The sequence below is a fragment of the Gymnoscopelus microlampas genome, assembly GCF_963454915.1.
Source record: "Gymnoscopelus microlampas genome assembly, chromosome: 21".
NCBI lineage: Eukaryota > Metazoa > Chordata > Actinopteri > Myctophiformes > Myctophidae > Gymnoscopelus > Gymnoscopelus microlampas.
Genome location: NC_139958.1, coordinates 37,043,484 through 37,064,168, shown reverse-complemented (window position 1 = coordinate 37,064,168; position 20,685 = coordinate 37,043,484). Strand labels below are relative to the sequence as shown.

The 20,685-nt window shown below is 41.2% G+C and overlaps 1 protein-coding gene across 3 annotated transcripts; it reads left to right on the top strand.

The window, feature by feature from the left end:
* The first annotated feature begins 730 nt into the window (after nucleotides 1-730).
* Nucleotides 731-19,376, top strand: lin54 (lin-54 DREAM MuvB core complex component). Of its 3 annotated transcripts, XR_014600003.1 has the most exons (15): nucleotides 731-881; nucleotides 5,464-6,254; nucleotides 6,478-6,598; nucleotides 7,133-7,263; nucleotides 8,228-8,383; nucleotides 10,202-10,394; nucleotides 10,913-10,986; nucleotides 11,282-11,485; nucleotides 11,944-12,035; nucleotides 12,840-12,911; nucleotides 13,352-13,454; nucleotides 15,010-15,147; nucleotides 15,745-15,947; nucleotides 16,312-18,761; nucleotides 18,813-19,376. XR_014600003.1 is itself a non-coding variant. In XM_084047344.1 (14 exons), exons 2-14 carry the CDS (start codon nucleotides 5,493-5,495, stop codon nucleotides 16,511-16,513), a joined length of 2,445 nt encoding a protein of 814 aa, XP_083903470.1. In that variant the 5' UTR covers nucleotides 731-881; nucleotides 5,464-5,492; the 3' UTR covers nucleotides 16,514-18,793. The 3 variants fall into 3 exon arrangements, 2 of the variants coding, with proteins under 2 accessions (XP_083903470.1, XP_083903469.1); XM_084047344.1 differs by lacking the exon at nucleotides 18,813-19,376 and having other exon boundaries at nucleotides 11,282-11,479; nucleotides 16,312-18,793; XM_084047343.1 differs by lacking the exon at nucleotides 18,813-19,376 and having other exon boundaries at nucleotides 16,312-18,793.
* The last annotated feature ends 1,309 nt before the right edge of the window (nucleotides 19,377-20,685 follow it).

Here is a 20,685-nt window from a genome sequence, read left to right as displayed (position 1 = left end):
GCAGCGCATCTCAATAGGCAGAATAATGATTCATATTATTTCAGGCTTCTGAAATACATTATGAATCATTATTCTACCTTTTATCCATATCCTAAAACCAATATATTATAACTCTATGCAGTGGTGGAAAAAGTACTCAATTTTTTTCTACAATGTAGAATTACAAGTAAAAGTCCGGAATTCAAAATTGACTTGAGTAAAAGTACAAAGGTTTTGGTATCAAAATGTGCTTAAAGTACCAAAAGTAGAAAGTACTCATTATGCAGACTGTCCAATTTCACAAGTTTTCAAATGTATATAAAAAACATTAAAAAATAGCAGATCTACAAGCTATGAGCTTGTAGATCTGCTATTTTCAAATGGCCTGAAGTGGTTAATGTATGTTTTGTAATGATAATCAAAATCTACAAAATAACTAGTAACTAAAGTTTTCAAATAATTGTAGTCGATTAAAAGTATAATATTTGCCTCTGGGAATGTAGTGGAGTAGAAGTAAAAGTACAGAAATTGGATACACTCCAGTAAAGTAAAACATACCTCAACATTCTACTGAAGTACAGTACTTGAGCAAATGTACTTACTACTTAGTTACTTTACACCACTGACTCTATGCCTAAAACGGACAGTGGGAGGCAGCAATGCACCGTTGACCTGTACAGCGCATGGACATCAGAAGAAGAACGACGATGACGTGTAGCGAGGAGGGCGTGGCATCAGTGTGAGATGTCAGGCAGAAATGGCGCTCGGCGCGGTATTTTGAACAATCGTGTCTCCGTTTTGGGGCATTTTTATGCATCGAGGACGTCACGTCGCATCCGATCCACCTCGCCGGCGTGTGTGCTGAGACCTTGGACATCCGAAACCACGGCGATCGGGGGAAAGTAAGACTCGAAAGGGAGGCTTTTGAAATGTGTTGTTGTTGTACAACGTTAGGCTAGCGGTGCTAATGTTAGCTGGAGCTTCATCAAGTTCACTGCTGGGCTGGCAGTGTTGCCATGTCCGCTTATTGTAAGCGACTTTGGGCTTGTTTTTCTGTAAAGTTGCTTTATTGGTTAGTTGCGGGTTGCAGGTTTTTTTGGGCTTGTTTTTAAAGTGTAGTTGCTTATTTGGACTTGTTTCCTAAATGTTGTTTAAACCAGTGGTTCTCTAACTAGCATTTTAAAGTCAAGGGACCCCACATTAATATGTATTTGTCTGCGCGGTGGACCCCCATCTGAAAATATTTTATGCGAGGGAGGGATCCCTGCACAAGATTTGTTGTTAAAGAGTTTAAAAAAATATATTCCTAATTTTTGTCAAATTTTCTTCCAAGATTATTTTGAAAATAGCAGATCTACAAGCTCACAACGTGTCGCATCGCAACGTGTTGTGAGTGAGCTACTGAGTGAGCTTGTCAACATAGCCAATGTATATGTTTAAAGGGCGAAGGGCTCGCTTCTTTTGGGCTTGTTTTCATAGACCTGGTTGCTTGTTTCTCTCTCAAAACCTGGCAACACTGGCTGGGGCTCAGTTCTCAGTTGTACACAAACTGCTGGCTAGGCTTGTTTGTTGTCGCTGCGGGCCGAGGTGGACGTTTTAAGAGTGGTGGGTCGTCGAGAAAGAGATGAAAATATAATTAATAGGGTAATAACGGATCTGCAAGAAAAATAACGTCGTCTTCCCTTTTTTTCCTTGGAAATAACAAAACGATAGAACTTGCACTAAAACGAATTTCACACACTTTTTTTTACTTCTGTAAATCTTTGATGTGGCCATAAAGCTGCTTTTGATTCAGAAATGCAACCGAAAATAACAGGGCTGCGAGAAAAATAGGTGAAAATAGTGGATCTACAAGAATATTAGAAGAAAATGTTGGATCTTGAATTATATATTACTATCATTAATAATAAACCCGTAAGCTATTACCAAAGTGGTACACTTTGTAGATCTCAAAATGATAAACAACGACTCCTTCATTGACAAGTGTCAGAGATACATATTTTAATTTAACCGGATCTGGAAGAATAATGAATTGATGATGATATGAAGGTCATCATGCTACCATAATACTAATAATAAACTGGCCTCATCATCATGTCAGCTGGTGGTGTCAACCTACACACTGTTAAACGAGCACATCATGTTATGACATATCTGTAAACTAAATGTATTGATATTAAATACAGGTGTGGTCAGTGAGAGGAGTGATGTGTCCTTTTAAAATGTTTATAATTGATGAAACATAAGGATACACTCACTCCTCATATAATCAGCCCTGTATCATAAACAGCTTAAGTTGATCACACATGGATTAAAGAAAAGGGCTATACAAAGTACTGTTATTACTTTATTATTACTAATTCATAAAAAAAAAGTAGCCGAGCTGCATCTCTCTCAAAATAAGTTGCTACACTACAACTTAGGCAAAGTACTACATCGAATACTTTGTGTCTTGTTGGTGTGGCTGAGGACTTGTTAAGGGGTATTTATTGGTGTAAAGTAACTGAGTACATTTATTCAAGTACTGTACAATTTTGAGGTATTTTTTACTTTACTGGAGTGTTTCCCATTTTCAATATTTTTAATTGTACTCCACTACATCTCAGAGGCAAGCTTTAGTACTTTAATTATATTTTGATGCCAATACTTTTGTACTTTTACTCAGGTAAGATTTTGAACACAGGCCTTTTACTTGCAAACAGTGTCTTTTTATATTGTGGTATTGATACTTTTAATGAAGTAAAATATCTGAGTACTTCTTCCACGACTGTTTGTGTCGTGTTGGTAATGTGGCTGAGGACTTGTTAAGGGCATTCATTAAAGCACACGACAAATGGAGAATTCTCTCTTTGATGTGATGCTCACACTGCACTCAGAACTCATTTGTTGTGTTGTGTCAACGTGCCACTACAATGTAGTGCAGTGGTTCTCAAACTTTTTCATGTCAAGGACCTCCAAATTGACACTTATTAACCCCCATTTCAAAAGATATGCCAGGGACCCCCATAAGAGAATGTTTTTTTACGGCTCTAGCAGTGATTCTCAACCATTTTAATTTCAAGGACCCCCAGTTAGACATGCATTAGGGCTACAGACCCCCATTTAATGGCATTTCTATCACTTGGAACGCAAATGGACCCGTTAGGGTCCATTTGGTTACACTCTCAGAGTTACAGACCCATAAGGTTCCGGTGCCTAATCTATCATTTAGCTGACCAATGATGTAGTGAATGTGAAGACTGTATAGTTTTTGGTCAGTGAAAAACAAATAGCTGAAGTACTTGGGAGATGGAAGCTATATCGTTCTGATAAGTAGGCAAGCTAGTAACCGCAAAGCTCCCTGGGAAATGTAGTTCAGCCTGTCGCTTTAGCTCCTATAAGCTCCCAAAGCTACTTCCCACAAAAAACACCGAAAGCTCCCGTCTAACTACACATTGCTGCATTTATTCAAATGTGTATTATTATTGCTGTTATTATCATTCCTCATGGTGCAGTTAGTACTGAGCTATTAGCTATGGACTCATGATGACGACGGAAAAATGGCGGATCTTTCGAAATCCAAACGCCGGCCCTGAAAATAGTAACGCAGAAAAGACGAGCTGTCTTTCCGCTGTGTTTACAACAACACCCAGTGTTTGAGTGTCGGTTAGTTGTTTATTTTGCTTTAATAACAGTCAAACTGCCAGAACTGTTGGATTGTGTGGCTTTATAAATAATGTGCGTCAGTAACGAAAGTGGAGGAAACCCGGATTTAAAGCCAGGTTTGTTCTTCTCCGAGTTATCTTGGGTTGAGAGGCCAAAAGGCTTAATTTTTAAAGCCTCGATTTACATTGCGTAGCAGCGGTTGCCAGATTGTGTGAGAGAAATAAGCAACCAGGTCTTTGAAAACAAGCCCAAAAGAAGCAACTAGGGAGGCTACGTGAGCCCTTTAAACCACTATAGCCATCGCCTTTTTGAAAATTGCAGATCGCATTGTGAGCTTGCGATTGATTGAATACTTTTGCAGTTTTTGCAGTTTGCAAAAAAAAAGCACAGGAAAGTACAGTTCAATACAAGGTCTGCTAAGAGGATTTTAAACCCAAGAAAGCCTATGGCTTGTTTCTATTGGGGTCCTGCTTGTTTCCATGGGGGTCCTGTAGATCGGCTGAAATTAATATAGGGTCGAAGTAGTTAATGTATGTTTTGTAATACCATAATAATCGAAATATACTAGATACAAAGTAACTAGTAACTTAGGTTTTAATTGTAGTGGAGTAAAAGTACAATATTTGCCACTGAGATGTAGTGGAATATAAGTAAAAGTACTGATAATTGGAAATATTCTAGTAAAGAAAAAATACCTCATTTGTACTTAAGTACAGTACTTGAGTAAATGTGCTTAGTTACTTTACATCTCTGCTAAAAACAAAATAATGTCATTTCAATTGAAAGTGTCAACGTTGCCTGAGACATACGCCTGCAGTCTGAACCACATAGAATCATGTTGTCTGTTTTATGAAATCATATTCTAATCTTGCGAGTTGGTGCACCTTCCATAAATAGCACAGGGAGCCAGCTAAAAATGTAAAGAATTTGTATTGTTGTCAAAGGCAAAGCTATTTTACTGTCTTGTCTGCAATCAGTCCCCATGGTAATAAGACAAATGAGATCAAATATGGTTATTAACTCTTAACAGACTACTTTTAATTCAGGCGGAGGAATTTAACCTATAAGCCCAGGCCACAAGAAAGTAGGCATATATCAATTAATTAACCGGAGGATTGATTGTGCATTTTAATAATATATTGGCAATGTATGTGCATGATGCAATTCATCAATCGATTCATTCCATTCCTTAGAGTCCTCACAAATGAATGATGCAGTATGATGCATATTAGACTATGTAGTGTAGGAAATGTATTAATAGTACTAGTAATGTATCACGTTTCTTATCAAAGTAGCCAACATATCGGAGATGCAGGAATTTAAGAAAAGCTTTAAACAATGATGTCTAACCACTTAAATCCTATACTTAGTTGACCGGATTCCCAAGGGCTCTATTCTAGGCAGGCTGCCTCCTATTTTTGCTCTACACTCACCAAAATAGCACATTTACAAGCTCACAATACGTTGCAAAGTGTGTTTGCTTGTAGATCTGATGTTTTTTCCAGATCGTAGCCCCAGAATAGGGACGCTAGGGTCCAAGTTGTTAAAGGTAGGGTAAGTGATATTTTTTTTGTTTAAAAGGTCAAAGCACTATAATTCTGATAGTAATCATTGCTATAGAGTGTTGTTCAGTAACAGGGGTCTCCATGTCCCAACAGCTCTTAAATAAACTGAATATATATTTTCTGGTAGGTGACAACAATATAGAGCTATTTAACACTTATTTTAACCAAAGGAAATCACGTACCCTACCTTTTTAACTGCATTATCCATAATTTTCTATCAAATGATTTGTGTTTTAGAAAATATACTTATGAACAATAAACTGTGTTTCAACAGTAACTGAGAGGTCAGATTTTGCAAGCATCATGGACGTGGTGTCGCCAGAGCTCAACAGTCTTCTTCCTGATGAGATCATGGACACGGAGGCCATCGCCATGGACGAGGTCCCTCCGCAACCCGCCGCCGGCGCTCCACAGCCTACGGACGACGCGCCGGTCCCAATGGATACAGACGCTTCCATGGACAATTTGAGCCTCCGCTTGGACGCCAGCCCCACCACGACTCAATCCACACCGGCCCCGACCACCACCTCGACCACGACAACGCACTCCACGCTCGGCACCGCCAGCTCTGGGAGCCAGCTCCTCCTCACCCCCTCCGGTAGCTGTTCATTGCCGCTCACCCTCAGACCGGCCATGGCCACCTCGGCGGCAACCACCAAAACTACAGACAGCTTGACCGGGACCAGTGTCACCACGAGTGGCCTGCAGAAGCTCTCGGCCCCTTTCACCATCTCGGCGGCAAACCACCAGATCATCCTCAACAAGGTGGCCTCGTCGCAAGCCACCGAAGCGGTAAAGTCTCTGGGCACGGCGACCCAAGTTATCAAGCAGGATGGGCAAAAACTATTGGTCACAGCCATAGGAAAATCAGGGCAACCCATTGTGCTCCAGCTACCCCACACGAGCAGCAAGCCTGGCTTGGGCCAGGCTTTGGGAGACGGCAAGCCCCAGGGTCCACAGTTTAAGGTGGTGACAATCGGAGGAAGGTCTGAGCTGAAGCCTATTATGGGGAACACGACGAACCCGGTCCCCACACTACAGGCCCAGCAGCTGAAGACTGTGCAGGTAAGAGAGATATGGCTTAATTTAATTAAGTAATTGAATTTACAGACTAAGCAATTCATCATTTGAGCCCGGTAATAGAGCCTGACCAATGCCTGGTTTTGGGGTCTGACGCCTATGTGGATCTCTTCCATCACACATTTCTCTCTTTTGTAGGCATCTCTCTCAAACATCAGCTATACTATGTACTTATTTATACAAATTGTCTTGAATAATCCCTCTACAGCAGCTACAGATTGCCAAGAAAACACAGGTTTCGTCTGCTGCACCGATCAAGTTCATCATCACTAAAACGGTGAACAGCAAAGGGCTGACCGCTCAGACGTCGGTATCTCCCGTCATTGCAGGTACTTACGTTGATTTTCATTCTGATATGTGATTCTTTCCTGTTGTTTGTTAATGTACAGTCATACTGATGTCCTATTTTCTGCCCATTAAGGTGAATTAGGACAGACCTATAGTTTTATTATGTTTACTTGTTAATAAAATGGTTCATTTTAGAACGTTGTCCTCTTTTATTCTAAATCAGAGATTCTACTCAACCTTTGTAATTTTATGGACCCCCAGTTTGATGTGCATTACACCGCAGACCCCCATTTGATATGATTTGTATCTGTGGGAGCCCAATCTACATGGTAGAATCCTCAGTATTCATTTAACTCTGTGTGTACAATTCTACATTTGTACACACTTGGAGTTACAGACGTGTAATGGTCCATTTGGTTCCTCTTAACTATCTATCATTAAGCCAGGGACTCCCTGGGACCCCGTCGTCAAGGACCCTTGCGGGGTCCCTGGACCCCACATTGAGAACCACTGACTCTGTTCTAAATAATCACTGCAGTGAGTTAACTAACCCCATCTTTGATTTTGTATCTTAGGCCGGGTCCTAACCCAAAGCACCCCAGTGATGACTCCAAGGACAATTACCATCTCGGAGCCCCTCAACACCAGTCTGCAAAGTCTGGCCAACAAAAAGATTGCTATCTCGCCCCTCAAGAGTCCCAGCAAAGTAAGTTCAGTATTTACCCCGCTTGTCGTTCTCCTAATAGAGCACCTCTATTCTAATCCTTTTAGGGTATGTTCACACTATCCAAGATGAACGGATGTTTCGGCTAACCAGCCTGCGTGCGTGTGTGTAAAATTGCAATTCAATGTCACAGCAAATGGCAACATGCTAGTCTCCTCCTGTCCTGTCCTGTCCTCTCTTCTCCTCTCACTGAATCAAATTCATGAATATGATGAGGTGATAATATGGGCATATTATCTTATGTTATCAATTAATAACTTGGTCTATTCAAGTGACAATAGAACTACAATATGCAATGTTACAGTGACAGGAGCAGATCAATTTATTCCCCCAGCCATTTAAACACTTACCAATGATGGCAAGATGCAGCCTGTGCTGTGGCCAAAAAACATTGATGTCTAACTCTGTGTTGTAATCTGCTCACTGTATTCAGAGGCATCATGTCCAAATAACGTGCCATGGCCTCTGTTATTTCCCTAGTTGCCACTGCCACTCACGGCCATTTAAATTGACAGGCTCCGACTGACTGGCCAAATGTATTGATATGCAGAGTGTGCATGCTTTGGCACACAATACCAATACATATGTCAATACGTACATCGCACATGGTGATATCGCAATGAAGGTACATTTTCGATACATCGTGCAGCCTTATTGCCTACAACCAATTGCAATACATTTGGATTTTGAATCATGACTTTGTCCTACTGTATTTACTACAAGAGCTCTTTATTATTCTCTCTAAAAGCATAGTCCAAGTCCAAGGCACAAATTAAAACACTTACACTTCAGGCCCGCAGAGATTTTAGAAGTAAAATAAAATATTATGTTGTCGCCCCAGCATTCTTACTAATAAATGCAATTAAAATATTGTCTTTTTATATCATAAAATATATGGCCGTATAGTTTTTTTTTTAGCACAGCCCTACCTTTTTGTTTCTTCCAGTTGACTGTTGTGTCCGTGGCCTCCCAGACCCCAAACGCTTCTCAGAAGTCTATGGCGTTGCCCGTCAACGTAGCCCTGGGCCAGCAGATCCTGGCAGTGCAGCAGTCTACCTCCACTTCCCCAGCCAAGGTGGTCTCCAGTCAGTCTACAACACAAGTATGTCAAGCACTTCAAGTTCGGAAATAATGCATCTAATAATGCCGTTTCTGGGTTTGACACACTGCCCCGTGCATAAGGCTTAAGAATGCAAGATGGCACAGATTCAACTAGGAATAGCATGCTCGTTATTAGATCTAGCGTTGATTTGAAGAAAACTATGGGGGATGTTGTAGCAGACCCCGGCTGGATAATAAGAGGGTGAAGCCGACTGATGAGTTTTACTTATTCTTTATTCGGAACCCAACGTAGAAACTGAGAGAAAGCATACAATACATAAACAATGATCACACATTAACTCATTGAGTGCCATTAACGTGTTTCACACGTTTTTACCGCTATGGCTCAACGTGCCAATGACGTGTTTGATGTGTTTTTGAAAAAAATAGTAAAAAAAAAATGTCCAGACCCCAAGATATCATCATCTGAAGATTTGCAGCTCCATCCACTCCTTGTTTAACTTAGAAATGAAAAAGGCTGTATCTCGCTTCCTAAGCACTTTTTGTTTTCTGTGAAAAAAACTCTGGCACTGGGACAACATCATATAGAAAACATTTTTGTTTATTCGTTTTTGTTCTTTTACATACTCATAGGTAGTAAAATTGAGTGCCAGAATTGCCAAACATTTAAAAAAAAAAAAATTCTGGCACTCAGTGAGTTGTTCCCTTTCCAGCTCGGTGCTATAAGTTTGCTTGACCATGGCATGTCCAGTCCCAACTGAAAACAACACAAAACCATTAAAATCATAGTCACAGACTGCATTGTAGATCGGCATTCCAAATCATCAAGGAAACTCACAATGTCCTTCATGTTTGTCCGTCCTTTCCTTGGCCGTCCGTTTCATGGTCCATATCAAACAAACATTTTGTGTACTGGTCCCATAGTGATGCCGTCCCCACTCTACCACTGAGGCAGTAGTATTCTACTGCTGATATCAGCAGCCTCATGCTGAGTGTCAGTAACACAGGTGAACTTAATTCCAAGTAATCAGTGTGTTCCTGTGAGCAGGAAACCTCAAAATAAAAGTCTTCGAGACATGACTTTGGACAGGAAGCCCTTCAAAATAAGTGCACATGGAAACCCCCCCCCCATGCGGGTCGCTACAGATGTTAACAACGCAACAGAATAATTAGTCTGTAAATTACCTTCTATTAGTTGTTATAACAGATGACTAAACTCTAAGTTCAAGCATTACATATTTGTTCTGAGCTTTCATTTAGTCTAAATAATCCATGCCTGCTTTTCTCTGAACTTTACCAGACTCATGAATTAAAGTTCTCAGTCGCCGCGACTGATTTCAGTCATTTGGATTCCATAGAAGCCAGCATGTCTTCTATGGAAGCATGTTGCGCCGCGAAAATAGCCGATCTACAAGCTCATAGATAGGCTATGAGTTGTTGTTATTTTAAGATTACAGCATTTGAAGTGGTCAAACTATCCATAAAACCCTAATGGTCTGGGATATTTCATAAAAGCAAAGGTTAAAGCCACAAACCTGTGATTTCTAGTATGTAGAACAGCAGGAACAATATACTAAAACATAATAACTTTACATATTATGTTAGGCCTTGGGGCTTCCACAGGGGGTCCAGGAACCCTAGGGGGTCCTCAGAGTTGCTACAGAGGGGCCGCCAAATCTTTGTGTGATAGGACCTGTTTTTCCCTTTTTTACATTAAACACTGTTGAAGACCCCTGGTTTAAGCAACAGTGCCAGTTGTTCACAAATCGCAGATTAGGCCTAACACCATTGTTCATTCGTGGGATTTGTTTTTTGCTTTAAATCCATGTCTTCCTTTCTCTGAACTTCTTTTTACCAGACTATAAAAACAATGCATACGGTGACATCTACTCCCGGCGGACATTACAAGACCATCATCCCCGTGGCCACCCAGCCCAACGTGCATCAGATCCAGGTGCCGGGCAGCCGCTTCCACTACGTCCGCCTGGTCACAGCCACGTCAAGCATTACGGGACAGACGTGCAGTCCCAGCACCAGCTCCATGCAACCAGGTAACGTTATCCCATTCAATCAGGTGAACGCATCCGTGTCATTTTAAGATTTCTGTGGCTATTCATTCTACACATGCCTTCTAAATCAGTAGTTCTCAAACGTATTCAGTGCCAAGGACCCCCAAATTGATATGTAATTGGATTGACATGGACCCCCCCCCTAGCTATAAATGTTTTGTTCCAGGATCCCCCAATCTGGCTTTTTGTTTTGTGCCAGGGATCAAAGTTATTCAACATTTTGCACTTTCAAGATCTTTCAAAACATTTTCAGAACTAGCAGATGTACAAGTGAGTGCATCGTGAGTCATACTGTGTCTATATTCCCCTCTTTATTTATGAATAAAATGAAAATACGCGACCTGATTATTGGTGAATTAATCGAAAAGGTACTCGACAGAACAATTGCTAAGAAAATAATAGTTGTAGCCCTTTATGGAATCACTCGTGGGCTAATGTTACTGATCGGTAAGCTCATGTTCAGTGTTGCAGTTGTGGTGATACATGCTTCTGTCCCACAGCTAAACCCATGGTGGTCAATGCAGGAGCAGTACGGATGTCTGTCCCCATCGTCTCGGCGCAAACCATGAAACAGGTTAGCAGCTTATTGTAGGTCAGTGATTCTCAACCTTTCTTTTATTTCAACGACCTCCAGATTGATATGCATTCGGCCGTAATGGTCCATTTGGCTCCATTTGTTTGCTCTTAACGAAGTTACAGATCCGTAGGGGTCAATTTGGTTCCTAACTATTCATTTAGTCGGTGACCCCCTTGGAACCTCCTCAAGAACCCCATGTTGAGAATCACTGATATAGATAGAAACATTCTCTTCTACAAAGCTTTCAATCAGTGTCATTCACGGCCCGTTTTTTTTTTCTCCTCCTTTTTAGGTGGTCGCCAAGCCCATGACATCAGCGGCCCAGGTGGTGACCACCACCCAGGCGCCACAGCGCCTGATCATGCCCGCCACGCCGCTCCCCCAGATCCAGCCCAACTTCACCAACCTTCCCCCGGGCACCGTGCTGGCGCCGGCTCCCGGGGGAGGCAACGTGGGCTACGCCGTTGTGCCAGCACAATATGTCACACAAGTTAGTGTGCGTCGTATACAGTATATTGCCCCCCGATTTACACTTCGTCACGCGGCCGATGTTGTGCAGGCAAAAATAGCCCAACGACAAGCTTGTAGATTGGCTATTTTTGCCACACAATACCGCCGCATGACAGGGGTAAAACATGTACTGTATGTTTGTTTGATATTTTGTCTCTTGTCGGGTGGAAACCTCATATGTTGAAAAAAAACTTTTCAGGACTCGTAGTAGATCTACAAGCTCAAAAATGTGGCGCACCACATTTCGAGTTTGCGGATCTGCTACTTTTGATGATTTTGTGTGACGCTGTAGTATGATCAAGTAGGACGTTAATTTAGGAGGGGAAAAAAAAACATTAATTCAGAATATGGAGATAAGAGGTTTCTGCCCTGACCGCGACGATATATATATATATATTTAAGTGCGATGTTGTAATGATTTTCCTATGTTTACTTCTCCAATAGATCCAGCATCCCCCTTTTGTTTCCATGGCCAGCAGTTCTGCTTTCTCCACCCCGACCAGCATCCAGACTCAGGCCAGGCTGCCACTCAATGGGTACATTTTGCATTCTAGGCATTTAGCAGCTCTCATCCAGAGAGACTTACAAGTGTGGAATCAGAGTACAGGTAGACTTGGGGATCGGCGTTTCCCCCAACCTTCTCTGAATCTGGAAAGCATTTGTTTATTTATAATCAACCAATCAACTAATTGTGTTCCGATCAATGGAACCAACGTTATATACTATAAGTATACCTATTAATTGGCGTCACAATAAAAACCCTTACCCAATTTGCTGCTGGCCTTTCACAGTGCTTCCAGTGGAATTCCAGTGTAATGACCCATAATTCTACAGTGCAATGGAGGGAAACTTGCCGGAGTAGCAGAATTAACTTATGATAACTTACTGGTGACTCAACCGATTGGAGCATAGACCATGATGTTTTCAGTGCACATGCCTTAAAATTATCAATTTACTAACTAAAACGTGTATACAGGGTGTCTGCACATTTCTAAAGTTTCAATTTAATGACTTTTAAGACCTTTTTAAATACCAAATTGTCAAATATTACGTAAGAGAGTCAAACAGTGTTTAACATTTTCCTTTTGTTTATCTTCTACTTTTTTGTGTTAAATATAATTGGTTGATCAAATATGATTATTTTGGGGGGTCGCGGCCTGAAAAGTTTGGGAACCCTTGCACTGCACTGAAATACAATTTTGTTTTTACTATCTTGTAATGTGTAAGCACATTTAGGAAACAATATACACATTTATTTGCTTGTATTTAACCAATTTCAACTAGTCTGCTACATCACGCCTTTTGTGTAAGCCTCATCTCAAGCATGTCATTTCATTCAGTTTGTCAGCAGCAGATACAACATCGAGACCAAGGAAACCATGCAACTGCACCAAGTCACAGTGTCTCAAACTGTAAGTACAAATGTACTTTACATGTTTATAAATGCAGCCCGTAACATTGAAGTGAAAATATGGTGGTTCTCTAACGCAGGGTCTTCAACAGGGGGTCCGGGACCTCTACGGGGGTCCTCATTTACTACAGGGGGGCCGCCAAATCTTTGTGTGATAGGATAATTTTGACGTTTATTCTGCAACACAAGCTTATACAGTATATAGTAGGGGTCCCTGCTTCATCTGTCTCTCAGCTAAGGGGTCCGTGGGCTGAAAACCGTTGAAGACCCCCTACTCTTAACGTTTAATTTCAAGGACCCACATAACTTTGAGAGGTTCAGACCATTTGGATTGGAACCCCCTCAAGGAACCCTGAAGATGAGAACCACCCTCTACGCTTAACATTGCATTGAATGATAATGGAATCATGTACATATATGACGCCCACTGTTTTTTTTCAGGTACTGCGACTGCTTTGCGAACGGTGAGTTCTGCAGCAACTGTAACTGCAATAACTGCTTCAACAACTTGGAACACGAAACGGAACGACTTAAAGCCATCAAGGTGAGGAACCTGCTTTGATGCATTAGTTGTGGTAACGGGTTCCTTCATGATATTACATATCGATGTCAAACAGTGGTGGAAGAAGTACACATTTTCTTACTTAACCCATTTAGACCGGGAAAGTATCTGTGTCATTTTAGATTTCTTTGGCTTTTCAAAAATAGCAGATATACAAGCTCACATGCTTGTATATCTGCTATATTTTAATAGCCCAAAGTATAGAATAATGGTTATAACGAAAAAATCTAAAATGACACGGTATGTGTTCCCGGTCTTAATGGGTTAAAAGTATCAATTATTATGCAGAATGTCCCATTTCACAAGTTTTTAACCTTTTGTCAAAATCTTTCGAAAATTGCCGATCTACAAGGTCTTAAAGGTGTAGTGAAATGAAAAATATGTTTTTCACACTTTTAGAGCATATCCGTGGTCATCATATGGGCATATCTAACAATAGATGCAAAAAAAAAATGAAAAAAAAACTATTTTTGTGTATTTTTACATCAAAAGTCCCTAAAAAGCCAATCTTAATTACTTCCTGTAAACTAAAACGTGCTGCGTGATGACATAATACAGCCTTCACGAATATAAATGAATCTTGATTACATGCACCTGTTTGATTCCCATAGCTGCACGTTCTTCAAACACAGCTGATTTTAATTACAGAGATACTCCGTTTTGAATCTCATTGAAGATGAGTGTATTACTCATTTTAAACTTCATCTGCACACTAAAATATATATCTGAAAACATTATAGGTTAGAAATAAGCCAGGTAGTAGCAAACGTGCTTCACTGGCCGTCTCTCTCTCACTTGTAAACAAACACTAGCCGTGTGCCAGCACGGCTGAAGTGATTGAGATCCAACGTCCCATAGCCTGAAGGGATGGGACCTTCTGATTGGTTTAGAGTCGTTGAGCCGACGTTTCGGGCTGAACCTTCAAAATAAAATGACCGAAAATGTCACTTCAGTGCGTCTTTAAGGGCGGGCTTGTAACTATACCTTTCAGGACGGGAACCCCTTTTCGGGTTCCTGTTGCTATGTACAGTATATAACAACATACATTTGTTGTAATTTTTGGATAAATATTTGAGGTTTTTCAGAAAACTTAGGTCAGGATTTAGAAGGCGTTTTTAGAATCGGCCTCAGGTCTAAATGGATTAACAGTGTCGGGAGGTTTTATTTATGGAGCTTGTAGATCGGCTATCATTGAATAGCCGAAGTATAAAATAGGGCTTTTAGTGGTTAATGTATGTTTTGTAATAACAATTTATATCCACGTACTAGTAACTTATACCTAAAGTCATCAAACAATTGTAGTGCAGTAAAAAAGTACGTTTGCCTCTGAGATGCAGTAGAGTATAAGTATAAAGTATTGAAAAATGGAAATACTCAAGTAAAAGTACCTCAGAATCGTACAGTAGTTGAGTAAATGTATTCAGTTACTTTCCACCACTTGTGAGGACCCACTTTTCAAAAATATTATCATTTGTGGTAACAGACTGAATTGCTTCATGATAGATGATGATTTTTTATTTTCATTTTATTTTTATAGACATGTCTAGACCGAAATCCAGAGGCCTTCAAGCCCAAAATCGGTAAAGGCAAACAGGGAGAATCAGACCGCAGACACAGCAAAGGCTGCAACTGCAAACGATCAGGCTGTCTGAAGAACTACTGCGAGTGCTATGAGGTGAGCTCTGACCCTAACATGTCTTACAGTCCATTTGGTTCCATTTTGTATACAGTCTCTGAGTTATAGATCCAGAGAACTCCTCAAGGATCCCACGTTGAGCGGCGCTGTTCTAGACCAGTGGTTCTCAAACCTTTTTCGTGGCAAATAGGCTCTATGCACAGCAGCCATATTGGGAATGAATTGGGCCCCTTCCTTACTTCCTTCACAGGTGTTACCAATAATACTAGTTAAGGCTCAGTTCCATTTAGTGTGGCATAGTGGTTGTCTTATTTTCAAGGACCCCCATAACTCTGAGAGTGTACAAATGGAACCAAATGGACCCTTACGGGTCCATTTGGTTACACACCCACCATAAGGGGCCATTTAAGGGGCCATTTGGGAACCAAAATGGTGTGTTTCTAGTGAGCCAACATGCACGTTAGCAGCACCCTGATTAGAATGGAACAGAGCCTTCATTAGTATCATTGGTAACACCTGTGAAGGAAGTAAGAAGAGGCCAAATTTCTTTCCAGTATGGCTGCTGTGCATAGAGCCTATTGATATGCATTTTTTGTGCAGAAATTGATATGTATTTTTCACACCCACCCCCCCAAGGCAAAGATCATGTGTTCGTCCATCTGCAAGTGCATCGGCTGTAAGAACTTCGAGGAGAGTCCGGAGAGGAAGACGCTGATGCACCTGGCGGACGCCGCCGAGGTCAGGGTGCAGCAGCAGACGGCCGCCAAGACCAAGCTGTCCTCGCAGATCTCTGACCTGCTCCTGAGGACCGCGCCCGTCATCGCCAGTGGAGGCGGAAGGTAATGGCTTCGCAAGTCGGGGCTCGATTACAAATTCAAGTTAGACGATGAATTGTCTGTGTTTTTGCCATTGAACATGTGAATACACATTTTATTTCTGTTTGCCTTTTAGGCTTCCTAATCAAAAATTGCACAGGCCAGATCATGACCAATAATAAAAATAGCAGATCTACAAGCTCGGTGCCGCGCTATGAGCTTGTAGATCTGCTATTTTTGAAAAGTCTTGAAGATTTTTTTTTTTGATTTTTTTCAAAAAACTGTTAGGATTTAGAAAACATTTTTAAGAATCGCCTCAGGTTTTAATGGGTTAATTTATGAAAAAAACGATGAATATGTATTCATGCCCGTTTCCTTTCCCCTGCAGGCTGCCGTACACATTTGTGACAAAGGAGGTGCTCGAAGCGACATGCGAGTGTCTGCTGGAGCAGGCCAAGAAGGCCGAGGCCAACCAGCAGCCTCAGGCCGAGGCGGAGAGGCTGATCCTGGAGGAGTTTGGACACTGCCTCATGAGGATAATCAGCTCTGCGGGGAAAGCGAAAACGGACTGTGCCTCCATCAACTGCTAGGCCAGGCTCTCTGGCTCTCTCTCTGCCACCCCGCAGTGGAGAACCAGCGCATATACGGTCGAAAGTGGAACGATATAATCCCTTTTTTGGCCTCGTGTCTTACATCTCAGGCTCGTCCTCCGAGAGGGAACAGTAAATAATGGATGCGAGGATTGCGTTCAGTTATTATCGATCTTTATAAAAATGCGCCCTCGTTCCATGTCAAGGATTGACCCTCCTCATTTGCTCCCGAAGAACATCCCCGTTGGCCTTGATTAAGAAGAGGTTCTCATCCCAATGAGAGTGTCGGTTTTGTTTTTTTTGCCCAAGAACCCCAAAACTTCAACCAAACAACGACTTTGTGATTGATTACTGGTTGAAGTCTGGAGGTCATTGGCGACACTGGACATGGTATTATTGACTTGATATATATTGCATTGAGGATCACGATTTCCCCTGAGAACACTGTGATCAGCTCAGGAACGTGGGGTACAGACACTCAAAGCGACGCGCCGAGGGGAACGAGAACTGAGATTTTAGGACGTGTCCCGGTGGCTCAGTTGGGAAGACCATACTCGTGGACTGAAATTGAACTCGTGAATGTTTGTCGGATATCGTTTGTCGGCTTACCCCTCCAGCTTCATTTCCGCTCTGTCAGATAAAGCAGAAATGCCTTAAGATAACTGATTAATATTTGTATTTGCTTTTGGCAGGATGAAATGATCATTTTCTTATTTGGTTTGTTTTACAACTGCGTGTTAGTCATTCATCAAAAATCTTGGCGTGTAGAATCAACCTGGGAGAATTCATGCAAAGAAAGGTGAAATACCTTATTACGGTAAACCAGGATGTAGTTATTATATCCCATGTAACTTGCAGAAAAATGCATCACACTACGTTATGCTTGCTCACACGCTCCACAGTTGAGTGTAGAATAGAAAAAGTCATTGCAGTACGTGATGTGAGAAACAGTACTGTACTAGTTTTTTTTGTTTTTTTCAGAAACGGTTCTCAAGCTTGAACTGGTCCATGTCTTATTCTCCATCACAGGCTTACATAAAATCCATACTCAAAAATATAAATCCTCGTTAAAATGTTTATTTTTAAACAAATCTTATTTTTACCAGAAAAGCATCTTCCAGATCATGTAAAATATCTCAGAACTTTGCTTACAGACATGACAGGATTAGTTCCAAGGACATATCCTTGTCTCGCCCCTTGATTCGGCGAGACTTTAGGGATTACATTTTCCGCGTGTGTATGTGTATGATGCCCGGGAGGTGTTGACGTTTTCCGCTTCACCTCTTGGTCGCGCTGCGCTGTGAGACATAATCCCACAGCAGCCTTGTTTGTGGTTTCTATTATCCCCCTTTTTAAAAAAAAGAGTACTATCCATGGTGACATAAGGAAAAAGGTCAAACAAACTTGTGTAATTGCATTTTTCATACGTTTAGTGTGTTTTCTATATCTATAATCTTAATTTTGCAGTTAAATTCTTTTATTTATTTGTGTGTGTGTGTGTGTGAAGGAGGATTTCACCATTGCAATGGTGTAATGTTTGGGCTGGTACCTCTGCTGAAGGCAAAGTTGGTAGTTATGCACGACAGTGTGGAGCAGTGGTTCTCAAACTTAAAAATTTCAAGGACCTGGGGTTTGGTATGCAATAGGCCACGGACCCCCCCTTAAGTCCCCCCTGCAACCAAATGGACCCTTGTGGGTCCATTTTAGTTCGATTTGTACACTGTCAGAGTTACAAACCTCAGTGTCCCAACGATTTAGTTCCAAAATATCAATCATTTGCTGGGGACCCCCTGGAACCCCCATCAAGGACCCCTGGGGGTCCCTGGACCCCACTCTGAGAACCACTGATGTAGAGTCACAGTCGGGTAAAGCCTGACGGTTGCAGCAGTGTCGTGCACTGAAAATAGCTGATCTACAAGCTCGCAATGCATCGCTTTGTGCGCCTGTAGATCAATCTATTTTCAGCACACAACGGTGCACAACCAAGTATAAATCGGGCGTAAAGGGAGAGCACGCCAACACAGGTCGTCAAGTTCTACTCAATACACCTACTGTATTGCTCTACAACCAATTTGTAAATGAACCCCCGAGATTAGGGCTGGGCAATATGACTTTATGCGCCTGCTATTTTTGTGTGCCACCATTGTACATGAATTATAATACATGGTTAAGTGATTAATCATTCTAATTAATTTAGTAGATGATAAAAAAAGATTATAATTGTTTTCATGTCGATGTTATGATATATGTGAAATTACAAAACATTACAATTACCCCCCCCCCCCCAAACAAAAACAAGCATCTTGAATATTTAATCGAGCATTAGCAAGATTTAGTCGTTTGATTGTTTCGTTATATTTGCAGTAAATTGCCCAGCCCTAGAATGACCCCCCCCCTTCCCGAGATTGTCTACAGGTTGGTGTCACAGACTTAAGTGGTGTTTCTATTTGGTTGCCTATCATTTCATTTTGTATCTGACTGTGGCGAGTAAAAGGTTGACTAATACTAATTGCACTAGGTCGTGAAATTTGTGGTTAAGGTTCTTGGTAGGTTTGTAGAATGCTTTGAGGTGTTAATATACATTTTGGACTAGTGTTATTTTAGTGACCATCGCAGCATTGTTTATATGGTGACATTTGGAAAAACCTTGATCATCATTGCAAAAAATAGATATGTATATTTTGATTTTAAACAAGGAAGTGGAGGACAAAATGCAATCTACACGAGGCAACGGTCACCTATGGAAACATCTCCAAGTAAAACACTGAAAAATCAAAATGACAAAGCCATTGAATTGAGCAAACTAAATGTAAGAAAAAAAAGATAAGAAATGTGTAAACCAATTGTTGAATAAAGACCTTAAATAAAATGGCTTGGATTTAGACCATATCATACAGAAAGTAAAAATGATGGAGGATGGATTTTATAAGGTATATGCAGGTAGAGATTCGGGTGGGAATGTTAAATATATTACTGAGGGTTTGAGGCTTAGAAATCTGGACGTCTATAATCCAGAAAGTGTGATGTTTACTAGCTGCCTATGGCCGTGACACCGTTAGGGAAGATGAAAGCTCTGCCGAATTAATGGATTATTAATAGTCTTGGTTGGAGTATAACAGAGTAGGAACCCTGAGCAGGTTGAATCATCAAACATACTTTCCTCTGAACTAAGGGGTTCCTCTGTTTTTCCATGTGTAAGTGTTTGATTGCTGATTTAAGCCATCACACCTGGCCAGAGTCAAACTATTAGGACTCGGATGCACTGTACAGTATATTGCTAAATATTGACAAGTTTGGTTCCCAGGAAGACACCACATTTCTCTTGTGGGTCACAAGCTGACAAAAGTCCATCTAAATCAATTTTAGAATTTAAAATGGAGAGCTGTACTAATAGGGCCATTATACAAAACTATGGCTTGGAAGTGATAAAGGACACATTGTGTTTGGTGTGTTATGAAAGTAAAAAACGTCATCTGTAATGTAATGAGATGATACCCAGCGGTCATTGATTATGTACGCACCTGCATATGATTCTAATGTTCTAAACATCTACATACCTGCTACTATGTATAGTGGTGGCTGGTGGTGGATTTTTGTGGGTGGGTTAACAAATCCATTATAGGCTACCCATAGTTCACGCTGCTGCTGCAACAGCAGCATCACATCCCAGATACTGACTAGAAAAAGTGCTCCTCCTATGTCAGGTCAGGTAGGTTATTGTGGGCCAGCAATGTTAGGAATTTGCCAATCAGGATGGAATATGAAATATCGAACAGAATTTAGCTGGGGGACCCCTGGAATCCCTTCAAAGTGGTCCCCGCTTTGAGAACCTCTGGCCTACAGGATCAACAGCGGACAGTATTACTCACAATTAAAAGCAAAAGCATATTAACTAATGCTCAATTCACCCATGCTCTGTTATATGATGGCGTCTCACCGAAAATAGCTGATCTACAAGCCTCACAACGCACGCATCTTACATGCAACATGTGAGCTTGTATATCAGCTATTTTAACATGGCATGACACCGTATGACGAAGACCATGCTAGATCATAACTATCGTGATGGTTTGTTTCTTGTTTCATCTTCAAAGTGAATGTTTTAGCAAGTGGGGTACCAGGGTTCCTTGGCTTGAGGGGGTTCCAAATGAACCCTTACAGGTCTGTAACTC

Bases quoted from the DNA above. Each gene is read 5' to 3' on its own strand.
- lin54 (XM_084047343.1), top strand. From the start codon at position 5,493: ATGGACGTGGTGTCGCCAGAGCTCAACAGTCTTCTTCCTGATGAGATC. The intron at 15,148-15,744 runs GTGAGCTCTGAC...CACCCCCCCAAG, and splicing joins ACTACTGCGAGTGCTATGAG to GCAAAGATCATGTGTTCGTC. The intron at 15,948-16,311 runs GTAATGGCTTCG...TTTCCCCTGCAG, and splicing joins ATCGCCAGTGGAGGCGGAAG to GCTGCCGTACACATTTGTGA.